General features: G+C 37.5%; 1 protein-coding gene across 4 annotated transcripts in view; it reads left to right on the top strand.

The window, feature by feature from the left end:
- Nucleotides 1-3,941: 3,941 nt before the first annotated feature.
- Nucleotides 3,942-25,359, top strand: part of Dcx (doublecortin) — a 122,633-nt gene continuing 101,215 nt past the window's right edge. For 3 of the 4 annotated variants that reach the window (XM_004861427.4, XM_087196766.1, XM_004861428.3), the window contains exons 1-3: nt 3,942-4,071; nt 5,789-6,174; nt 14,202-14,542. In XM_004861427.4, the coding sequence (XP_004861484.1) occupies nt 5,811-6,174; nt 14,202-14,542 (705 nt within the window). In that variant the 5' untranslated portion in view covers nt 3,942-4,071; nt 5,789-5,810. Of the gene's footprint in view, nt 4,072-4,112; nt 4,262-5,788; nt 6,175-14,201; nt 14,543-25,359 lie in introns of those variants that run through there. The other variant, XM_004861426.3, reaches the window with a different exon arrangement.

The following is a 25,359-nucleotide window of genomic DNA, read 5'->3' as shown; positions in this document are numbered from 1 at the left end:
TCTGATTCAGTTCTGTTTACTGTTTTGAGTAATTATAAAATTATTTTGCAAGTCGTAGGTAATTGACAGATATGAAACTGTTATGTATGATAATTTTCATTGGCTTTCTCCTCTCTGTGGAAAAAAGATTTTCCTCAATTTACCTATATAACCATGTACTTTTATCACTTTTACTTTGAATCAATTGTAACATCTATTTACATTCTTCATATGAGTAAAATAAATCTTTAAAGCTGTTCATTTTTATATCTGTGTAAAGGTATAGTTTTTCCATTTTCTCAAAATTATATTTTTATCCATTTTTTACAATAAAATAAAAAAATTTTTGGTACCATTGAATTCATCCTCTTAAAGTGTACAATTCAGTGGTTTTTAGTATATTCACAAAGTGCAGTGTCAGGACTTAGAAAATGATATCCCAAAATGTGGCCAATTGGCATATTTGAGTGTTTTATTTTCAGCTGAAGCTATCTAAGAAACCAAAGAAACAGGAAGGTCTCTTTTCCTCTTCCTGCCCCCATTCTTTGGAAGAGGGCCTTAGATACTCTCCCTCCCTTTGTTCCTTCTTCCCTGGCATGTGCCATAAAACCCATGAAGATCACTCTCACCTTCCTCCTCCCTGAAGATCTGCATGTGACAGCTACCCACCCTACACCCATAGGAAAGGAAATGTTCTTATCTCTAAAGACAGAGAGATACAGAGAAGAATCTGAAAAATCAAAAAGCCTTGCTGAAATTCTACTCAGTTCATGACCACGGGATCATACCTCTTTTTTGTTTTCATTAAGTTTATTGGTACATTTCAGGTATACAATATAGTTATATTCATTATCAAGATCTTGTACCTTTACATGATGTATCTTGGTTCTTATTCTTTCCCCATTCCCCTACCCTCCCTTCACCACCTCTACCTTCCCTATTTGCAAATATTTTTTTTCCATTTCTTTCTTTTTCTCATATTTTTTCTTTTCCCTTCTTTCCTTGCCCCTACCCTTTACATTTCCCCTATTCCTTTAGACTTTTTCTTCCTATTTGACAATATAAATTATACATTTTGATCCTTATTTACACGTTTAGTTTTTCACAACAGAGAAACTATTCTGTATTTACACATGAGTGTCCTATTTATTTCACTTAAGAGTATGGCCTCAATGTGCATCCACTTAGCTATAAATGTCTCTAGTTTCTTATTCTTTATGGCTGAGTAGTACTCTGTTTTATTTTTTAAAAACCCACATCTTCTTTATCCAGTCTCCAGTGGGTGGGCAACTGGGCTGTTTCCAAGTTTTAGCTATTACAAACTGTGCCGCTGTAAACATGGGTGAGCATATATCACTGTAGTATGACTCTTTTTAATTCTTTTGGGAAGATACCCCGCAGAGAAATGGCTGGTTCAAATGGGACTTCCAATCCTAGTTGTTTGAGGTTTCTCCATATTGATTTCCACAGTGGTTGCACCAGCCTGCACTTCCACCAACAATGAAGAAGGGTTCCTTTCTCCCTACCACCCCTCCAGCATTTGTTATTGGTTGATTTCTTGATAGCAGCCATTCTTTCTGGGGTGAGGTGGAATCTCAGTGTTGTTGTCATCTGCACCCCTAGAATTGATCAGTGATGTTGAACATTTTTTCAAATATTTCTTTGCTGCTTTTACTTCTTTGTCTGAGAAATGTCTGTTCATTTCAGATGCCCATTTTTGAATTGGGTCTTTATATTTGTGGGGGTCTAATATTTTTGAGTTCTATATAGATTCTAGATAGTAGACCTTTGTCTGAGGAACAGCTGGTAAAAATTTTTTCCCACCTTGTAGGTTGTCTTTTAGCTCTGTTGGCGGTTTCTCTTGCAGTGCAGAAGCTTTTTTATAAGATGAGATCCCAGTTGTTGATTTTTTGTGCTAGTTCCCGTGGTACTGAGGATTTGTTCATAAAGTCTTTTCCTATGCCAATGTCTTCGAGAGTTTTACCTAACTTATCTTCCAGAAAGTTTGGTGTTTCTGTTTTAATATTTAGATCTTTAATCCATTTCGATTTCAGTTTAGTGCATGGTGATAGATATGGGTCTAGTTTTAATCTTTGGCAAGTTGAAATCCAGTTTTTCCAACATGATTTATTAAAGAGGCTATCTTTCCTCCAGTGAGGGTGGTTGGCTCCGTTGTCAAAGATGAGGTGGCTGGATATGTGTGGAGTTGTTTCTGCATCTTCTAATCTATTCCAGTGATCCTCAGGTCTGTTTCTTTGCCAGGACCATGCTGTTTTTTTGTTTGTTTGTTTGTTTTTTGTTTTATCACAGTGGCTTTGTAGTATGATTTTAAGTTGGGGACTGTGGCCCCCTGCCATGTCTCTGTTGCCTAAGAATTGCTTTTGCTATTCTAGGTCTCTTCTGCTTCCAATTGCATTTTTCAAATATTTTTGACCACAAAATCTTCTTTTTTCTTGTTTTTAAAGAATGCTTACTAGAATTCACATAGTTCACACTGGGAAATACTGGCCCTATCCACATCTCTGCTTTCTGATATATATAAGCCAAAAGAGTCATTTATCCTAGGCCGTGTCTTAAAGATATGGGTGGCATCTGGAGTACAGTTGCAAAGCCTGTGCCATTAGAAAATTTCTTTTAAAATCTAATGAAAATTTTTCATACATAAGTTTTATCATCTCATCTAGTCTTACAGCCCTACCAGAAATAAGATGATTTTGAGTTCTGATGCAAAAGCAGTTGTTGCATATTCACTGAATACTTATGATGTGCAAGAATCGAATTTTAAGACATTTGCCTTACTAAAATTTCCATATTTCTGTGCTCTTATTCTTTGATATTTCCCTGCCTCAGACCTGAATAATCCTGATTTTTCAAGAAATGGCTACAATATAAGGCAGTAACACATGAAAGAGAACACAGTAGTGCTAAGGTCCTTATATAGAAATCTGGAGAGCAGCAGCGGGGTGTTGGGAGGGCCTTAACTGGGTAAGATATACAGTTGAGGATGTTCACTCAGTCTATATAGATAGCTTAGGCTTTGCTGAGCCAACACATTCCAGAGAAGAAAGATGATCATTTTTTCCACATAGAGGTATGCTATTAGCTCTGAGCTTCCTGGAAGCCAAGCAAATATGGAGCCATGTTAGTTTAAGATTGCTACATATTGATACACACAGCCTCAGGTGTGAGGATAGTACCTCCTTCCCATTTAGTCTCTCATCTTTCTTTTCTGTCTTATTGTTTGGCCTGACCTACTAATTTCAGTTTGGATACTTCCTTGTTCTTTCAAACATACTTGATATAAAGAAGCCAGTTAGTGACATATAGAGAGTTTGAGGAGAAATCTGTTAATATTTATCTTGCAGGCATAAAATTTACTTCACATAGAAAGATCTTTGTGTTGTTTTTGAACTTTCAAGCTTTCAAAGTTAATCATCACAGACTTCATTAATCAAATTCTTATATCAGCCTAAAAGGTTTTGGGACTTCTTTTCCAACTCTATCTTCCATGAAATTCTAGAACTGTTTTGTCTTGTCTCTTTCCTACTCTCTCTTATTCTCCACTGATTCATTTCAAAAACAGCCAGTTGTTGGATTTATGAATTAAAATGCCTTAAAGAACTTGCAGATTTAATTTTCACTCAACAGAGTTGAAGGCAGAGAGCTACAATTTTTAAGAATCCTAGTTTGGCTATCTGAGTCTGGCCCCCAGGCAGATTAGGCCAAGGTTTTGGCCAAGTGAAATTTCCAATTTTCTGAAAGAAAGGACTAGCACATTGCTCACTAGAGCATTCTGAACTTGCCTATGGAATCTTTTTGTTACCGTGCAATTTCCTGTTGGTTATAAATGAAACCTTTCTAGTTGTTAATGCAGGCTGTGAAAATTTTCTTTAAAAGCATGTAATTAATCATAGGAGGTGGGGTGGGGATTCACTAAGCCTGAGTTATAGAAGAGAAGCTGGACAAGGCACTAGGACCTAGAAGGCATCTATCCACCCTGGCAGGAATTTCTTGCTTGGAGCTCAGACAACAAAGGCATAGAGAGATTGGTTTTCTTTCTCTCAGCATCTCCACCCAACCAGCAGAAAACCGGTGAGTGGGGCTTTCAACTGATTTTCACGCAGAATGTAACAGATGTCAAGTGGGAAAAGCACAAGGCAAAGGGCTCTTGCTCTCTCTTTCTCTTTCTCTCTCTGCCTCCCCTCCCCTTCTCTTCTCCTTGTTTGACTTATTCTATTGGATTTTTTCCTTAAGGCTGTACCTGGAATTTTCCTTTGGAAAAGTGAGTTTGATGTTCCTTTGTTTTCACTATGATGTTAATTAAGAACTTCTGATCCTAAAGCAAAGCAAAGCAAAGCATTATTGGCACCCCTGGGGAAATGCTTGCTACTTGTCTAGAGGAGGTGGGGTCTTACTACTGCAGGTTGTCTGACACAGACAATGCTGAGCTCAGCATAGGTCATGGTGACATTGGGAAAAAAAGGGGAACTGAGCCTGGAAATCCTACCAGGAACTAGTCCTCCTTTATCTCCTGTCCCTCTAGTCTTTTGCAAATATCTTGGTGTGGCAGTGTGTAGCAGCTGAAGCTCGCTTGCTTTGTGAGTCCTTTTATTCCCATCTGTGAGATGCATTTTAATAATTTGGTTCTTAGGATGTCAGTACCTTTGCTAGTATTTGGGGCTTTGGTTGTATTTGGTTTCATGTTTTCATTGTTTTGTTGTTGTTGTTGTTGGGTGGGGTCAGCAGAAGGGGGAAATCAAATCCTGACAGCTGATTATATTTTGCCTCAGTGAATCCACCTGGGCAATAGACACGTTTGGGGTAAATTGCCAGCATTGTGACAGCAAAATGCCGCTTCAGTCAGGGTAGAAACCCAGAACAATGAAAGGTGTGCTTGCTTGTAAAGGTCCCATATGCTGTTCAGGAACTCATCTGGGAATCTTTTGACAATTCAATTATTCCATTAAAAGGTGTTGTTGCTTTGGTGGGGAGATGATCAAACACCTGGGGTGGGAGGATTGTGACCAAATGGTACCAAGAGGAAAGCAGAGCTAATAACTTGTTAAATAACTGATTTTTCTAATCCTTTTCCAGCTTGTTTCTTATGAATGTCGGATAGCTGCACCAGCTTGGTGGGGAGAGGTTTTGATGAATAGCACAAAGACACTGGTTATTCCCTGGAGGCTGTCCCTTTAAAAGAGAATTCTAGTTTATTCTGGGGTAGGGGATGCACACATTAGAGTAAGAAAAAGGATTTGGAATAAAATTAAAACACTCCCCTTCATAGACATTGCACTGAGATGCAAAGACTGCTTCCCTCTCTGGAGATGCTAACCTTGGCTAGCTCCTTCTGTTCTCTTCAAGGGGAATTTTGTCAGGCTATGGATTCATTTACAACTGTTAGTCATGTGTGCATGTGTGAGGAAACAGATGCCAGTTTTAATGTATTTAGCCCGAAGTTACAATTTGGTAGGAGCCACTGTCAGTAAGTTCCAGGATTTAAGCTTTTTCAAAATCCCTCCCTATCCTCTGTTTGGAACAGTGCCAAAAGTGCCTCCCTTTCTGTCTCTCACTCCCCACCCCCGCAACCACCAGCACCCCTGCCCAGCCCCTCCTTCTTCTCTATTAAGATCAATATTCCTGCAGGTCAGGGGCAAGCAGCAGATGGGTCACGGGTTTTTTTTTCAACCAGTTCTTTTCATAAGCAGCAGATTGTAGGTCTCGATCTGGCTAATATTTGAATTCTTTTCTCTCCCCCACCCCCACTCCTTTTTCTTTGCCTCTCCTTACCCCTTTCTCCAACACTTAGGTCTCTGAGGTTCCACCAAAATATGGAACTTGATTTTGGACACTTTGACGAAAGAGATAAAGCATCCAGGAACATGCGAGGCTCACGGATGAATGGGCTGCCTAGTCCCACTCACAGCGCCCACTGTAGCTTCTACAGAACCAGAACCTTGCAGGCCCTGAGCAATGAGAAGAAGGCCAAGAAGGTACGTTTCTACCGCAATGGGGACCGCTACTTCAAGGGGATTGTGTACGCTGTGTCCTCTGACCGTTTTCGCAGCTTCGATGCTTTGCTGGCTGACCTGACTCGATCTCTGTCTGACAACATCAACCTGCCTCAGGGAGTGCGTTACATTTACACCATTGATGGATCCAGGAAGGTCGGAAGCATGGATGAGCTAGAGGAAGGTAATTCAAGTAGTGGGTGGTAGCCCTTGGTGGGAAATGGCATTGTGGTTATAGTTACATTCTCAGATTTCACCGAAAGAAATTAGGCAATGTGTCTTTCCTAACAGGCTGATTGACACTCAGACTTCTGATTCTATAGGCATCAACAGAACCATGAGCCATCCTACTTTATAGCTTCACTCTACTGGGGTTTGAAGGTGGATGGTGGTGATAATGTATTATATTTATCTACCAGAGTATACAAAGGAAAGTCTGATTTGTGGTGTTTAGATCTTGTTCATAAATAACTCTGAGTGGAACTATCAAGGCAGACCCTGAAATCATTAGGAGTGTAACAAGGAAGGACATTTGGTTGGATTAATAGAGAAAATATGCCCAAATTGCCTTTAAACTGTTGAAAAATGATTTGTAAATTGTAACTCATTGGAGATATGCACCCTGAAAGCAGGACTTCCTGGATATATTCACAAGATATGTACTTTTAGGTAAGTGGTTGCTGCTCAGCTGTTGCTTCTTTTTTAAAAAGCCCACTTCAGGGTGTGTCCCTGAGGCTGAGATCATTGGAAGAAATACCAAAGGAAGCTGTAGGTATGACTGGTATTTTAATAAGGATTGTTCCTATTAGAGTGGAACTGACTCATTGAACCTCAATCCTTTTAAATCCTCTCTAGGTTTTGGTATTCAACTGGATTTTTTGAGTAGATTGTTGAAAATCCTGACAACCTTTATACTCACCTGAAAATAGGGAAAATCCCAGCTTTTACCCAAACTCACATAAACATAAAGTCTTTGTGGTCACTTAGACTATAGAAGGATTTTGTTAGTGTTCTACATTATTAAATAAATTATATCGAAGGTAATTTCCTATCCTTTAAATTGGTGGGTATAGTATGTGATCAACTTAATATGATACAGTGCTTTAAAGGACACCAAGGAAGGATAGTAATGAAAATGCTACTCCTCAGACCCTTCCTCATTATTCAGCCCTCTTGCCTCACTTCCTCTAGTTCCTAAACAAAGGTGAGTTTAGCATAGACAGACTGCTAGGAAACTCAAGTTATGAAATGGCCAAGAAAATGCAAAATAGCACATTTAATGATTTGGTTTGAGTACCCTGGCTCCACTTCACTGCTTCTAAGGTTCTTGTACTCCTAGATAAAGGAGCACAAAGGTTTCCCTTCCACAAGACCCTGTTTCCCTAGCTGTTGTTTCTCAAGTGTCAGGCGAAGTGGTTGGGGACAGTTACTTATAGAAGACAGTGACCCTAACATTGTTGTATCTAAATCTCAGGGTTCAAGTCCTAGAGTTTTCTTCACAGCTGACCTTGAAAAGTAGTGCTAAGGAGGCTTGGATTATTTGATTATGTGCAAAATAGACAGTCAGAGGTTAATCCTAGGTCATTTCTGACTATCAAAGACTAGTCATTCGAGTGCATATCTTGAAATAAAGATGAGTCAGAGCAAACTGGAAGGACTTGAGACTAGGCTGAGGGAACTGTCCAACAGAGTAATCAATAGGGTGTGTGCTTTTTGTCATTGTAAAATCCATATCAGTCAAATTTGAAGGAATTCTCTGTAATAACTTTCACAAACAAAGCACCCTGTTTATCCGTTATGTTTTGCTTTCCACTAGTTATGATCTTAGGATGCTAGAGAATTCTGAACCAAGTGACAATGCATTCAGAACAAATATTAGAACATTCTTGCATCTGATATAAAAGAAGTATTATGTATAAATTTCTCTCCAAATCTATTTTTATTTTACATACTGATATTTTTCCTCCCAGATGTGTGTGTGTGTGTGTGTGTGTGTGTGTGTGTGTGTGTGTGTGTGTATTGGGAAACAGTTGGTGATAATTTCAATTCAATATAAATATATTATAAATATAATTTTGAAAAGAATGCAGCTTTCTTTTCAATTGACTTCTCTTAAGTTCTGTTCAATTGAACTCACTCCTCTCATGTACCATTCATGAGTGCAGTAGTACTTACTGGTGAATTCCTGGACAAAGTAGAATGTGAATAAGTTTTAGTTACATTTATTCATATGTAATCTACAACTACAAATCACAGTGGATGTCAATGCTTTTCCATGAGTATTCCAATGAGTATTGCCCATACTGTCAAGGAAACTCAGGGGTATCTCTGGGATAATGTTGGTAAATATGATCAATTTTCCCACTGCTACTGAGCCAAATGGGAAAGGCAACTGGGATAAGAAAGATACAAAAAATGAGTCTTGTACTGTTCTATTTTGACCTTTAGGACTATTCATCAAGAAAAGAAAGACAAAACTCTCTTTCTCTTTGTTTACCTTTAGAAAAGGTTGAATAAAAGATTAAAAATTCATATATATTGTTTCCTCTTAGGCTTCAAATTGAAAAAGTTTGGAAAATTTCCTGAGTGAAGAATCAGGAGGGCCAGGGATTTAGCTCAGTGGAGTTGCGCCTGCCTCACAAGCGCAAGGTCTTGAGTTCAATCCCCAGTACTAAAAAAAAAAAAAGAAGCAGGAGACAGGAGACTTGGGTTCTATTCTTAGAGGCAGCATATTATAATGGAATAAAGAAATCTTTTGAATTAGATTAAGTTCAAATCTGACAGCTTCTAGAAAGCATTAGAAACTCTGAGCCTCGATTTTTCACATATAACTGCTTTGAAAATAAAGTAAGACAATGGACATGAAGTGTTTACTGTTCTTCTGGCACATAGTAGCACTCAATAAAGGGTAGTTTTATTGTACGTATCTGTTTGGTTTACCGCTTGTTAGCTAAGTGATCATAGGTTTGTCCATATCATCAATGTGACTAATATTTTCTCTTCTTAAAATAATTATTTTTAAATGATGTTATTAAGGTATAATTTGCACACTATAAAATTTACCCATTTAAGTTGCAATTCAGTGATTTTTAGATAATTATGCGGTGCAACTATCACTATAATGTAATTTTAGATCGTTTTCATCTCCTCAAAAAGAAATTCTGTACCAATTAACTGTCATTTTCCATTTCCCCAACTTCTCCATCCCTAGGCAACCATTTATCTACTTTACGTATCTATAGATTTGCTTATATTGGCCATTTCTTATAAATTAAATTATACACTATGTGCTCTTTTGTGCTTCTTCCTCTTAGAATGGTTTCAAGGTTTATACATGTTGTACTGTGTTTCAGCATTCTCTTCCTTTTTATTGAGGAATAATATTTCCTTTTATGTATAGACCATGTTTTGTGTGTCTCTTATGTGTAATATTCTTAACTGTAAAATGAGACCAGCAACAATTTGCCTTCTTCATTCATTAGGGTGATTGTAAGGATAAAATAGATATGTATGGAAACACATTGACAAGATAAAACTTTTGTTTTTATTGTTAATGTAAAAATAATAACACTGAAAACCATAATAATGATAGGAATGATGATGCTAGTGTGGAATTGTAATGCCTTGTGTTTCCCAAATGTGCCTGCTTTTCAAAACTTTTCAGAGCTTTAGAAAGAATATAGATTTCTGGGCCACACTTCAGAAATATTAAATTAGATTCCCCAGGGGTAGGGCTTTGGAATTTGTGTTTACAGATCTTGAGTGATTCTTAAGAGCACTTAAACTTGGGAAATAATAGATTTGGTGAACTTGATGATACCTTTTGGCTAACAAAAGTGTTAGGAATTTCTAGGAATCCAGAAATCCTTGTTTTTGATTTTTTGCTTTGTAGATCTTAAAAGAAAAATGGAACATAGAACATACTATGTTTCCAAATGGACACATTATTAAATATTCAACCTAAAATAAAATGAAATAAAAGGCACTTGGTTAATAATCACTCTGACTTTGTGGTATCCCTTTGTCTTGTGCCTCTAGTCAACTGCTTGCTACTACAGGCTGAAAAGTGTCAAGGAAAGCATTTTGAACCTTCAGGTTTCTGATTTCAGCTTTTCCATAGCTCCTTGTGTACACCAAGGTTCTTAGCAACACCACCTAGGATGTGGCCCTCATTAGCCGTATCCCAATAAATCAATGGATGAAATCCACTGGTGATATTGCATTTTGTCTTGTCTTTCTTTTGTCTTTCCCTGTAGAATTGTTCCTCATTCCATTATATCCTGTCCAATCCTTTCTGCACTTTTTGTATATCTAAGAAGCTAGATCCATTTTAGGAGGGTATATTTACAAACCAGTTTTTGAGAATGCAAATTGACACTTGATCTCAGCCAAAAGGCTGAGAAGTGGTTGTGAATGCAAATTGAGGCAAGTCTGAGCATTATTATGCAAACCATGGGACAGAATATTTATAACCAGTGCAGTCTTGGAAAATCTGATCTGTATAGTAACACTGACCCAGTTCCTTTGCCTCAGCTCTTTTGTTCCAATGGAATGAAATGACCTTTTCATTAATTTATTTTCTAACTACTAAAGCAAGTATATTGTCAAGAACAAGGACTTAAAGATACCTGAGAGGTGTGCATTATTAATAGGTAATACAAAAAAGTATCATTTAATATAATAAAATACCATTTAATATTTTCTTTCTTGAGTTAGGAAGCCCTGGAGAAGAAGACAAAACCCAGGTAAAGCAATTTCACAGTGAGAAGATAAAAATTTATTTAATACTTTTGAGAATACAATCCTCTTAAAACTGAAGGAGGTAGACATTAGATCATTTTGAGCTCACATCTTGTTGCATTCTGCTCTTTTAGCGCTCTTCGGTGACTTCATTTCTTTAACTCCTCACTCTAAAGCAGGTTTTCAGTTCCAGCAAATTGTCGCTTTGGTTGACTCTGAAACCAGCTCTCCTAGCTTCCCAGTGGTGGGATGTAGCCCCGGGAAGCTGTGGCAGGGTAGGAACTCAGCCGTGTAAAGGTGCAACACACTTCCCAGGGGCTCCAAGTGCCAAACAGCGAGCCGTGTAGGAAGCTCCAAGCCCTAACAGTAGATATTTCAAATGTTTGCAAAATCAGAACAAAGAAGCCTTAGTCTAGTAAAGCAGCATATTTGATGCCTTTTTAGTAAAAGAGAAAGGTTCTTGGTGGTGGGCACCTATTTCTTTAACATTTGATTACTGTAACGCCTTTATTTCCTCAAGTCTGTTTGAGATGGAAAAGAGAAGAAAATTTCTTCTTATTAACCTTTAGGCCTAGAAGGGACTCAGTTATCATCGAGTAAAATAGCTTCAATTTATGGATGAAAGAATTGAGACTCAGAAGGATTAAGTGCTTTGCCTGAGGTCACACAGCTCCTAAGTACCTGTTGAAATTTGAATCCAGGTCTGCCTGACTCCCAAGTCATTCACTATTGACCACCATAAATATCCTGCCCTCATGAGCCTCAGCAGTAGCTTTGCTGGTTATTAGCTATAGAGTCCCAGCATTTGGCATTTGCAACAACTGGAAGCCTCCTTCCAAGGAGCAGAAGGTCTTTGAGGCAGTGGATCCCAGCAGAGCTGGGTTATAGAGTGATCACAACTCAGGTCCTAGAGGGCTGATCTTGCTGCTCTCTCTTTTCCTGTCTTCAGCTTCAATTCCTCCTCATTCTTTTTCCTTTTTCTCAGCATTTTGTTCATCCTTAGGCAAACACCTTCCTTTTATTCTCCATTTCTTCATATGAGGAGCTTAATAATAATAGGAATTTATAAAATGATTACTATATTTCTCAGCACTTTGTATTTATCATCTGATTTGTGCCCCCACAACAATCCTAATGGTAAATATTATTATTAGAACCTCTACTTTGCAGATAAGAAAGACACGGTAGTCATAAGAGGCTAGGTGACTTACCCAAGGGTACACAACTAGGAGGTGTTGGGGACCCCATTCTGACTGACATCATATCAGCTGTTCTTTTTCCATTACTCTGTATTCAGGCCAAAAAGAGAGTGCAGTGACTAAAATGTACCCTTGGAAGGTGTTCAACATAGATTTGGCTGAAGAATGGGCCCTTTGGCGACTTCTTGGGTGCCATATGATACCATAGTTGTTTCATCATGTCCATTTTCATCTGGGGGTAGTTAATCATATTCATAGTTCAGAGGCTTAAGAGGTTTAAGAGTTAGGGGCAAAAAAGAGTCCAGAGTCCTAACAGGTTTACACAGCTGACTCTCTAGAAGAGACTGTGGATGAGTGAAATCACAAATACATAGCCTTGCACATTTCCATACCACCAGTTGTCTGATAGATGTTTAAAGTGCATGACAAGTTATGGAAAACATTTGACTCAAGGCAGCGTCCTCTTGGAAGGTGCCCATGACTTTGGGGAAGTGCTAAGGAAAGAGGTTGTTTCTAGTGTGGGGGAGATGTTGGTTGTGAATATATGGAAGAATTGAAAGGGCCTCTTTATGCTTTTAAGTCACAAATTGAAGACCCTCGCCTTCAAACACTTGAGTAGGGTTCGATTGGCCAACAAATAAGCCAGAGAAATTCAGGTGTCTCTTAGCTGGTGTTTTTGGCTCTTCTGTCTTGGATGTGCAGGTGTGTACCAAGTAAGGATGGTGCTTGTGCTTACTACAAACCTCCCCTTGGTTCCCTGTCAAAAGAGAACACTAGTGGCTTTTGAGTCTGAGGGCAACTTTGGATGTTGCTCCCCCTCGCTCTCTGCACATATACATAAATGTTCTCAAAAGTGCCCTAGAGACTCTGACTGAATCTTCTCTTAGCACCAACTGAGAAATTTATTAATTAACATAACTTGAAGGAACTGATTTGCTACAGCAATCAATATTTGCAAAAGGAGGGAATTATCAGCCTAGTGTTTCTGAATGTCTCTATGTGGTTCTCCTGCTGAGATCAAGGGAAAAAGAAGAGCCATCAGATTATAATTATGTTTAATGCTCTCTTTGTACTGGCTAGGGTTTATTTATTTATTTACGGTTATTACTGATGGCTTAAGACTGATTAAATCACAGTATTTCTGCAGTTCAACCTCTGGGTGAACTTCTGTATACTGGGAAGCTAGAGTGTTTTACTCTACAAATACAAATTTTTTTCAATATTCTCTCCCCCAGGCTGAGCCTACCTCTTCCTATTTTCTTCAGCTTCTAGTCCCAGGTGTCCAACCCCTTCCTCTTGCCTCCGGCCCCTGCATTTCTTCTCCTTTATTAGTCATTTCCTCCAGCCCAAGGAAAATGTAAAACTTATGCTAGATCCCTCCAATCCATATATCAGGCTGTATAATGTATCTTCACATCTTTACCTCATTACTTGTGGCAGTCAAGGGGAAGGAAGCATTGATGAAGATGGCCTCAAGTGCACAGATCTAGGGTGCAGGATTTGGGAAGCTAGAGAGATGCAAGGGGGTGGCAGAAATATAAGAGTATTTTTGAACCAAGAGCTAGATTGCAAATACAAAGAATTCTGTGTGTGTGTGTGTGTGTGTGTGTTGAATGTCTGCGTGTATAATTGTGTCTTTTACTGCTCATTCCACCTGTGCACACGCACACACACACACACACACACAGAGTTCATATTTCAACATTTGCTTAGCCAAATATTATGTTCAAAGGATGGACTGACTTCTAACCAAGTATGTAGTATACACCTGATATGCAAGGTTACTTGGTTCATTTTAATTTGGAATGAAAACTGTATTAACTTTGAAAGTTCTCCTTGGTTCATAATATAACAAAAGAATGGGGCTATGAGCCCCCAAACAGTACAGGAACATTAGTAAACAGGGACATGTTAAAAGTGTTCCAGTAATGCCTCCAAATGTTAGCAAACATCCTAGTATCTTCATAAAACCACATTAAACTTGAGAAATCCACTTGTTAGATTAAACTTAAGAGTGTTCATTGTCCTTAGAACTCTTAACTGTACAGTGTTCTTTAATAGGTGTGCCATTATATTGAAACATGTTTTGCTGATCACTTTTGAATTTTAATGATCCAAATTGTGAGAGAGCCCATTTAGGAATTTTACCTGAAATTGGTTATTATCACCATTTCTCAAAAGGTCTTACCCCAATCTCACTGTGTATTAGTTTGGTTAGAGTCCATGTATCTGCTGTTGAACTAATCACCTAACCACTTATCTCTTCCCTTAGGGGAAAGCTATGTCTGTTCCTCAGACAACTTCTTTAAAAAGGTGGAGTACACCAAGAATGTCAATCCCAACTGGTCTGTCAATGTAAAGACATCTGCCAATATGAAAGCTCCCCAGTCCCTGGCTAGCAGCAACAGTGCCCAGGCCAGAGAGAATAAGGACTTTGTGCGTCCCAAGCTGGTGACCATCATCCGCAGTGGAGTGAAGCCTCGGAAGGCCGTGCGTGTGCTTCTGAATAAGAAGACGGCTCACTCTTTTGAGCAAGTCCTCACTGATATCACTGAAGCCATCAAACTAGAGACAGGGGTAGTCAAAAAACTCTACACTCTGGATGGAAAACAGGTAAGTATCTTTTCAAAGTACTCATAATTTTTCTAAATCTTTAGATAACCATCTTATACCTAAGCCATTATTTCTGCTTGAGAGACTCGTCTTCTACATCTCATTATCCCTACCTGATATTATATGTCTTATTTGGAGAAGAGGTCTTATCAGCAGGAAAAGGATTGGACCAGGAATCTGAGACCTTGAGATTCAGTCTTCCTGTAATTGACCAAGTATAATGATCATTTAGCTTCAGCTTCCTTACCTGTTAAGAAAAAAATACCTAAAAACTAGATCCGGTACTTATGAGTACAAATTTAGCTGTTATATGATGCAAAGATATTCATACATATAACTGAAGATGAGATTTGCCCACTCAGTTTTTCTTAGACACCCTCCTGTTAGTGTTCTGCACCCAGTTTGATGAAAGGAGGTTGAAGTGACCCTCATATGCTATGAAAGGAGTCAGATATGGGAGAATCATTGAAGCCTCTGGTTCACTGTCTTTGCATTACACCGAAGCTTATTTTTCTCTCTCACTTCTCCATGCAACATAGCTCTCTTAATTTGGTTCCACTGATGGTTTGTGTGAGAAAGGGACTATTTCAGGATCCTAAAATTAGACCAAGAAAGATGCTGCCATCTGTTCTCCTCCAAATCAGGTTCTTTATGTCATTGGTTATACTACTGAAGTGCCACCTATATTAATATCTGAGAAAGAATGCAGCCAGGCGCCTCCATCAGACAGATGCACCCTTCTCTTGAACATAAAGGCCTGTAAATATATGCCAAACAATGTTTCAAGGGAATTGGACAGTGGCTAGATCTATTGACTCTAAAGTGAAGCTTGGTCCCTTATCAGACAAAATAAGTATGGATTGTTGTCAGTCCATAATTCTACCTCTTAACATGCCTTTGGTGTTTGAACAACTATACAGATTCTAAAAATGAAGATTCACTATACATCAAAATGACTGATGATTTCTCAAATGCAGAACCATGTCTCCTTTCATAATTTCTAATCTATAAGATCCAAGATTTTAAGTTTTAGGTCACTCATACCCATATATAGTTGGCAATTTTGGTAAATTTGTGACTTCGATTTATTTCCTATTGTTTTGTGATCTGAAATCTCATCTGGGAGAAATAGGACAGAGGAATTTTAGAATCATTGGATCTCAGGCTAGACAGTGAACTTAAAGACATCACATTTAATTTCCCACCTAAGGCAGGCATGTCCTCTATAATTGTTTCATAAGCTTGCCTAATCCAATGTGATTTTTAGAGAAATTTTCTTTGTTTTGGGCATGAGTCTGCTTGCCTTTACCTTCAGGCTCTCCAAGTAATACAGAAAAAGTACAAATTATGTACATAAGATTGAAATTCAAGAGGTTTTGTTTCTAGTCTTGATATTGCCACTTACTAATACCACCTTGGACTAATCACTTAACTGTGCTGAACCTCACACTTCTCCTTTGCACAGTGACTGATCACACCGCTCCTGTTCATGTTCACACCATTCTTGTGAGGATCAAATGAAATAGTGGATATGAAAGCACTCTGTAAATTAAAACACATGTACATTTGCAGACATTCATCAATCATTTAATTCATCATTAAATGAGATTTAAGGCAATTTACCTATATATTAACCCTCTTCCCTCCATCCAAAATGTTTCCAACATTTTGTGGAAATATATACCATTCCTTGCATTCTTTGATTGTTTCTAATCATATGTAAAAGGACACTTCCACCTCCTAGGTAAGGGATCTCCAGTCCAATGACAACTGGATTTTCAAACTTAGCAGGCAATGAAGGTAGCAAGCCCTCTCCAACACCTTCAATCATCAGTCTTTGTTTCTTTGAGGAACGCTCTATAAAATACCAGCATATGATATGGTGTGTATATACAGAAACCAAAGGGATGACGCTTAATGAAGCAGAACAATGCCCTTTCCAGCATCTGCACATCTGTATATACATATCCTTCTTTTTAAAATGTCTCCCTCTGCCCACCCTGACCCCAGAAGGTCATCTGGTTTAAATGTTATTTTATCTTTGAACAGCTCTGTTTCCATTAGACATATTAGAAGCAGTCCTAACTTTCTTTTAAATGAATGTTCAGCTCCTAGCACACTGCAAAAGCTCAATGAATGTTTGTTGACTGAACTAGCTGACATAAAGAGATTCTCACAGGGCTCAGGTAGAAGTTCTGAGAAGCTCTCCTCTTTCAATGCCCCAGACACTATCCTCATGTCTATCAGAAGAGATTGGGAATTTCCAAAGGAGCACACACTCCACCTGGGCAGCTTCCATCTGCTATTTTACTTGAAAGTCACTGAGGTCAGACATTTAAAGCAATATTTCCTGAAGTGTATTCTAAAGACAATTGTCTCTATCTCCCCACTCCAGGGAGCTCTTCAGAAAAGGGTTCTAGAGTCAAATCAGTTTGTAAAATGTTACAAATTCTGTGCTTTTCTTAGAAATTCACAGTGCTCTCGGCACATTAAATGTTCTGAGAAGTCTTACATCAAAGAAACCTTTGGGTTTAATTATACCCAGGATTTTCCCAACCTTATTTAGCCACAGTTACTTTAAATGAGAGAGAGAGAAAAAGAGCGAGCGAGAGAGAGACAGAGAGACAGAGAGAGAGAGAGAGGAAGAGAGAACAAAGAAATGTTGTTCACAGAAGATACTGAATGTTAGCAGCTATTCTAACCTTAATGTAAGATTGGTATGCATAGGGTAACGCATAACTCAAATACTATTATGTCATTGCAGCATGGACATTAAATAATAGATTCAACCAAATCAAGTAGCTTTGTCCCCTTCATTTAAGCAGTAATCTGCTAAAAGAAGCCAGTTTATTGTATCAAATTTATTGCTACTTCTGCTTGCTTGTATACTAGTTCACTGATTAGCCTATGTTGATTAACAGGCAGTCTGTAGATATGGTTCTCTTATTTTTCTTCATTTTTAATGTTTGAGTGTGTTTTGGGAGTCCTTAATCTTTTGGAGGCTTACGTTTTTCTGGTATAGGAGATTAATTTCCTGACCTCTTGCCTCTGAGATACGTATTTATAGTCTATATAGATAGGAAAGCTAACCATAGCTAGTATGAAGAGGTCCAAATTGATTTCTCTCTTCAATAAAAATTTGCAAATGGAATAAGGAGTAGTTGGTAGAGATCTGGTTAGTCCCACAAGCCAAATGGATTTCTATGAGGTCAAAGAGGCTATGATGGAGCATTGGGCAGCATTGTAATGCAAATGAGGTTGTTCTTGTGATTCTTTGGCTTCTGGAGTGGTGTGGTGTTTTGAACAAAATTACTCAAATATTAATTTCCATAATCAAGCTACATATTGACCTTCATTCATAAAGCTCATATATATATGTTTATATATTGAAAACCAAATTTCTGGTTCCCTTGATAGTAGTTGTTCAATAGATACAAAGTCTAGCCTTACAATCAATTCTGAAAGAAAGCATGAAGCTTCTGTTGGAGGTGCAGAGCTTTATTCACAGGCTACCAGCTCTGGGGTATCATACCCAGGAATACAGCTGGTCCTCACACTATCCATTTTCATACTACACCAATGATTGCCATCTCTAGGTTCAGTTTTATCCATACCCAGGATCTGTTAAAAAAAAAACAGATTTGTTGTTGCCAAAAAATATATACCTGAGACACAACAAGTAAGGAACAAGTATGAACTCAATAAGATCATTTCATTTCATGTTTTTGTCTGCACTTTTCTAGTACCAACTACTTGGATAAGGGATTATAGGTCGCAGAGTAACAGGAGAGGTGTAAGCTGATTACAAGTTTACCCATAGCACTGGATCTCTAGAACAGGAGGTTTAAAGAAATGTTTGAAGGGGCAACCCACTTTCTAGTCCCCCTTCTGTCTCTCTTAGACAGAAGCTATTTTTCTCTCAATAAATTTTTTCTACTCTTAAAAAAAAAAAGAAATGTTTGAAGCATAATAGGAAGATGACAGCATGAAAGATATTTAAGCTGCTACTAAATACTATAAAAAAACTTGATACTTTCATCTTACTGTACAAAATAATTGGGTGCTGTGAGCACAAAGGTAACAGCAGGAAACGCAAAAATACAAATTGGATTTAACCTCGGATATGTTCAGTGCATATGCCAAGATGGATGTCTTTCCTCTGCTCCTATAGCCAGTTTTCCTCTTCTTTATTACCTCTACCTTGTCTAGTCACATCTGGTCTTGTACTTTTTGGCCTCCAGCTGTCCCAAAGCCAACCTCTCTATCCCCCTGTCATGTGTTATGACCCTATAATTTCAAAAAGATCAATAGAAAAGGCCTTGTGGCCACTAATTATGCCCCAAGAGGGAAGTCACTTATCACTGACCTTCACGCGACAAAATCAAGTCTGGGAAGGTGATGTTTATATTACTAAAATTCCCCATCCTCAACTATTCACGAATTCCAAGAGATGGGCTTTAGAATAATGGACTTTGAGCAAGAAGTAAACAAGAACAAAAGTGGAAAGGCAGGCTGGGCTCTGTCAAAAGAGACAGCTTACAAACTATCTCCCCATATATGTTTGTAGATTTTTCACTTTAAAGCAAAGGCTTATGATGGGGTCAACCAAGTTAAATATACTGCCCTCTGGAAATAAAGGAACAAGTGTAACCTGACAATTATTTCTTCAGTAATTTATCCTGTGAGAGTTTTGTTGTTATGGAGATGCTCCTGGATCTGAGCAACAATGGAAGGACCTTAGCCATTTTGATCAAAAGCATTGGCTTAGTATACTAGTCTTTTATACTGACTAGTCTTTCACTGTTTAAATTTAGAAAGTGGAAAGGGTCCTAGATTGGAATTTAGAAAATGAACTCAGATCTTCACTCTGTTTTCCACTACCTATGTGATATGGGGCCAAGCATTTATCTTCCTGGGATATGTTTCAAACTGAGCCTGTATTTGAGGGGACCTTGGTACTCATAGTATTCATTTCAGAGTGTTGCTTCTGCCTAGACATTTTTTCACCAAGATATTGTTCTCAGTGTGCTCCACCTCCATATGCTCCTATAATTGCCAAGGTGATGTACTACTCACCTTGGCAGATATGTTGTTTTCTAGGATGGCCCCAAAATGGTATTTGCCCAGGACTTATATTCAAATCTTTCTTACTATCTGTGATGAGAAAACCAAATAATTTTTTCAAACTTGTAATTGTGATTTGACTTTCTTTTCTTTCTAATGTGGATGTTATGAACAGTAGAAGGTAAAAGATTCACAAATAAGACAAAAGGCAGGCTGCTAGAATTATGACAAACTTTTGGCAGTGCCATTATTAAAGCATCTCCACCACAGTAGTGCTAGTTTCAGTGCTGGGGAAGGATGTTTATTAGTGGGGATGACCAGCACTAGGAAAAAATGCGTTGCTATTTCTTGAGTACCCTGAAGAGACTCATTAATTCAAGAATGATCTTTCCAGGGATATAGACGATTCCATTACCAGCTGTAGAAGTGACTGGCCTCTTGTTCTTAGTTGTTTATTTTAATCTTTTCATTATTATTGTTCCCTCAAATGTCACAAAAAGCATTGTTTGCAAAAAAATTTTTGAACAGCTTTATTGAGATATATTCCCCACACCATGAAATTTACCTATTTAAAGTACACACTTCAATGCCTGTTAGTATATTCAGAGTTCTACATCCATTAGTATGATTAATTTTAGAACCTTTTCATCTCTTCCAAAAGAAACCCTATAACCTTTAGGCACCACCCTCCAATCCCCTGATTCCATCTATAGGCAATCACATATCTACTTTCTTACTCTATAGATTTGCCTATTCAAGACATTTAATAAAAATAGAATCACACAATATATAACATTTCTTCACTTAGCATAATGTTTCAAGGTACATCCATACTTTAACACGCATCAATGTCATTCACTTTTATGGATGAATGATACTCCATTTTATGGATATACCACATTTTTTTATTTGTATGTTGATGGAAATTTGAGTAATTTCTATCTTTTGCTATTATAAATAATGTTGCTATGATATTGATATAAAGATTTTTAAGTGGGAAATATCTAAGAGTAGTATTGTTAGGTTTTATTGTATGTTTGTGCTTAGAATTTTAATAAACTGTCAGATTTCCAAAGTGGCTGCACCATTTTCCATCCTCACTAGTAGTGTACAAGAATTTCACATCCTCACCAACACTTTTTGTCTATCCTTTTTAGTAGAGCCATCCAAATAGGTATCAAGTGATAATTTAATGTGATTTTGATTTGCATTACCCTAATGTCTAATGATGTTGAACATAATTATACATGCATACTGGATACAAAATGGATAAAACAGGTCTATTCAGATCTTTTTAATTGAGTTACTAGGGTTTTTTTTCCCATTAAGTTTGTTGGTACATTTTAGATATAAAATACAGTTACATTCATCATTGGGATCTTGTACCATTACATGAGTATCTTGGTTCTTATTTTTTTCCCCTTCCCCTGCCCTACCTTCACCCCCTCCACCCTTCCCTATTTGCAAAGGCTTTGTTTCCATTTTTTGCTTTTCTCATATTTTTTCTTTTCCCTGCTTTCCTTTCCCCTGCCCTTCCCACTTCCCCTACTCATTTAGAACTTTTCTTCCTATTACACAATATCAATTATACATTTTAAAATTACAATATCAAGATCTAGAAGACATTACCACAGATTTTACAGAATTTAAAAGGATATAGAAAGCATATTACAAAAATCTGTTTTGAAATAAATTTGACAACTTCTAAGAAGTACCTTAGAAGACAAATTAATGAAACTAACTCTGGAGGAAATATAAAATTTGAATAGCACCTATTAACGAAAGTATATTCCTAGCTTGAAAACCTACCTATATGACAATAGCAGGCTCATATACATTTTAACTGATAAATTATATCAAACATTTAAAGCAGAAAAAAGAAGGAACACTTCTATCCTCATTTGAGGAAATCAACATTGTGCTAATCCTAAAATTGGATAAAGATAATAGAAGAAAAAAGTATGAACATAGATAGAAATTTGTTTAACAAAACAAACTATTAGAGGTCAGATCTGGAACTATGTAGAAAGTGGTGCTATTATAGGGATGGCAGTGTTGGTTCAGCATTGGAAGATCCACCCCCAAAAGTCATCATTTTAACAGAGGAAAGGAAAAAGGCATATGATCCTGTCACTAGTTGGAGAAAAAGTATTGGACTAAATTCCACAGCTGTTCATAGTTAAAGCTATCAGGAGACTAGAAGTAGAACAGAACCTTCTCAACACACTAAAGACATGTACTCCATACTTCCAGCAAGAATGCCTTATATGAATGGAGAAGATACAATGCTTTCTCCTTAAGGTGGGGAACAAGGGCAGATATGCCTACTCTTCATCTGTCCATTAAACTTTGAAACATAGGTCTAAACCAAAATAGTCTGGCAATAAAATGACACAACTAGGATAGGATTGGCAAGGTAAAAGCAAAATCTTTATATGTAGATGAAATTATCATCTACAGAGAAAATACGAAGAAATCTCTAGGAGCCCCTAGAACTTGTATTTGAATTTAGCAGGATTAGAAAACACAAGGTATATATAAAAATTCAGGTCTATGTATACTTGCTATAAATGAAGAATTGGATATTGAAATTTAAAAGTTATGTAGGAGTACAAAGGACCTAGAAGAGTTAAAAAACAAAAACAACAAACAAAAAACTAACAAACAAAAAGCAGTGTTGGAAGACATTTAGTACCTAATTTTAAGACTTCTTCTAAAGCTACAGTAATCAAGGCAGTGTTGGGGTAAGGAAAGACATACAGATCATTGGAATAAAACAGAGAATCTAGAAATAGAACCACACATATATGGTTCACTGAGTTTTGAAAGATTATTTAACATTAGCATTTTATAAAATATAAACTCAATTCAAGAGCCAAGGAAGAGATAGTATTTTCAGCAAACGTCACTAGAACACCTGGTATCCGTATATAAAAAATTAACCTCAACCCTTTATTTCCATACATAAAAACAACTTGAAAGGATCTATGAACCTAAATATGAAAGACTAAAAATATAAAACTTTAAGAAGAAATTATAAGGGAATATGTTTATGAATTTAGGGTAGGCAAGAACATCCTAGGATACAAAAATCATGATGTATAAAAGAAAAAAATTGATAAATGAGATTCCATCAAAATTTAGAACTTTAAAGGACATAGTTAAAATGAAAAGTAGTCCTTAAACAGACCATATTTTCAATGCATATAACCTATGACCAAAATATATAAAGAACTCTAACAGCTCATTAATAGACAGCCCAATTAAAAAGTAGACACAAGAAAATGATAAATAGCCAGTACAGCACAAGGAAAATGTGCAACACTAGAACCAGAAAAATATTAATCAGTACAATAACAAGATTGAGTTATACACTCATTAGGAAAATGAAGTTAAAAGTTTTAAAAGCCTTGTCATGACTTTTTCTTTTTGTTGGATTCTCCCCCTTTGCATTTAATTTGTCCCGCCCAATGAATTCATTCTGCTAGGTTTTCTGGGATTGTGATCCTCATTGTCTTTTCCTAGGGTATTGTCTAAAATTTTTTGGAGGCTGCTTTGGTATTCATGAAGTTCCTAAGGTGATCTTTATCATGAAAGTATCTTATTTCTCCATCAATTGTGAAAGACAGTTTTTCAGGGTACATCAATCTGAGTTGGAGGCTGTTTTCCTTTAGGGCTTGAAATACATCACTCCAAGCTCTTCTTGCCTTGAGGGTTTGCATTGAGAAGTCTGCTGTGATTCTGATGGGCTTTCCTTTGTATGTTATCTGTTTCTTTTCTCTCACTGCTTGTAGAAGTTTGTTCTTCTGTTGGGTTTCTGGAATCCTAACTATTATATGCCTATGTGTAGATTTTTTTTGATCAAGGCTAGCTGGAGTCGTATATGCCTCTCTTATCTATATGTCAGGTTCTTTTCCCCTGCTTGGGAAGTTTTCTGCCATCACTTCTGTGAACAGATTTTTTTATGTCATCTGCACTCTCTCCTCTGTCTTCATTGATTCCAGTCAGTCTTACATTATTCTTCTTCGCATCGTCTAGCAGCTGCTGAATTGATTTCTCATGTTCCCTTACAATTTTAAAGCAATTTTTCTTTTCCTGGTCACTAATTGCAATCTTATCTTCTATATCTGACATTCTGTCCTCACATTGGTTCATTCTGCTGCGTAGACATTCGATGGAGTTTTTAATCTCTTGGAAATCTGTTTGTATCTGTTTTATGGTTTCCATTTGTTTCCTATGTTCGGAGTCCGTCATGTTCCTCAGCTCCTTTATTTTTTTATCTGTGTCCTCTCTAGATTTATTAATCATGTCTTGCACTATGGGCACAATCTCTGCTGTTATCTGAGAAATTATTTCTGATTTCATTTTTTCCAGATCCTCTCTTGTTGCCAGTTCAGGGAGTCCAGGTGGTTGAGTATCAGATTTTTCCATCTCGTTTCCCTTTGGGGTTGCTGTAGGTGATCTGGAAGTCTGGTTTTGAGGCTTGTTTATGTGTCTTCTCATTTCCACGGGGGGGGGGGGGCTGCTGACACCCGCACTGCTCACCTCCTCTTCCCTGGCAGAGGTGGAATGGCAGCCTCGGAGCCTCCTCTTGGGCGCTGGGTTTGGCTCACCTCCTATGCCCTGGGAATGGTGGAATGGTGGCCTGGGATCCTCCTCCTGGGTGCTGGGATTGGCTCACGTCCTCTGCCCTGGGAGCTATGGAATGGCAGTCCAGGAGCTTCCTTCTGGGTACTGGGATTGGCTCACCTCCTCTGCCCCAGTTTTTTTTTGTTAAACCCAGGGCCTTCACACTGAAGTGCATCTTTAGCCCTTTTTATTTTTTTATTTTGAAATACGGTCTTGGTAATTTAGAGCTAGGTTTAAACTTGCATTCTTCTGGGCTCAGCATTCCACAGTGCTGGCATTACAGGCATGCAAAACCAAACCTGGCTTACTTATTAATTTTCTTAATGTTGAGTTGTATGAGTTCTTTATATATTCTGGGTATTTATTTGTTTATTTATTTATTTATTTATTTATTTATTTTTGGTGCTAACAATCTAACCCATGGCCTTGTGCACCCTAGGCAAAAATTCTACCATCATATATTCTGGATACAAGTCTTTTTTCACATATGTACAAACGTCTCCTCCCATTCTCTAGCATGTCTTCATTTTCATGACTGTTTTCATAACTTTTCAAGAGAAAGAGTTTTTCATTTTGATGAAGTTCAGTTTACTTTTCTTTTATGTATTATGCCTTGTCTCATATGTAAGAATTATTTACTTAATCCAAGGTTTCAAAATTTTTGTCCTATGTTTTCTTCCAGAATTATCATTTGAGCTCTTATATTTGGGTCTCTGATCCATTTTGTATTAATTTTTGTGTATGAAGTGAGTTAAAAGTCATGGATCTTTTAAGGGGTGGGTTGAAAGGGGACACATAGATATTTGGTTTTTTAGCACCATTGTTGAACAAAAACCATAAAGCAATATATTTGAATTTGAAGTTAATTGGAAATTTAGAAATGCCACTGGGTTATATAATGAAATGCTTTTAAAGTTACTAGAACTTCTAAAAAATGTGGGTGTGAATGAATGTTACAAAGGAGCTTCTTCTCCATAGGTGCTCTGGAACAAGAGCTCACTGTAAGTCCACATCAGTGAGGTTGGCTAAGCCTCCTTCAGTAGGAAAAAAAAGACCTTGATAAGAGAGGCTAAACAGGACTATTTTTCCTTGACAATGTCCCCTATGCTCTAGACTCCAGGGGT

Source organism: Heterocephalus glaber, unplaced genomic scaffold, assembly GCF_053883595.1.
Source record: "Heterocephalus glaber isolate CG9 unplaced genomic scaffold, H.glaber_assembly_v1.0 deba00001613, whole genome shotgun sequence".
Lineage (NCBI taxonomy): Eukaryota > Metazoa > Chordata > Mammalia > Rodentia > Bathyergidae > Heterocephalus > Heterocephalus glaber.
This window is presented reverse-complemented; position numbering and strand designations above follow the sequence as displayed.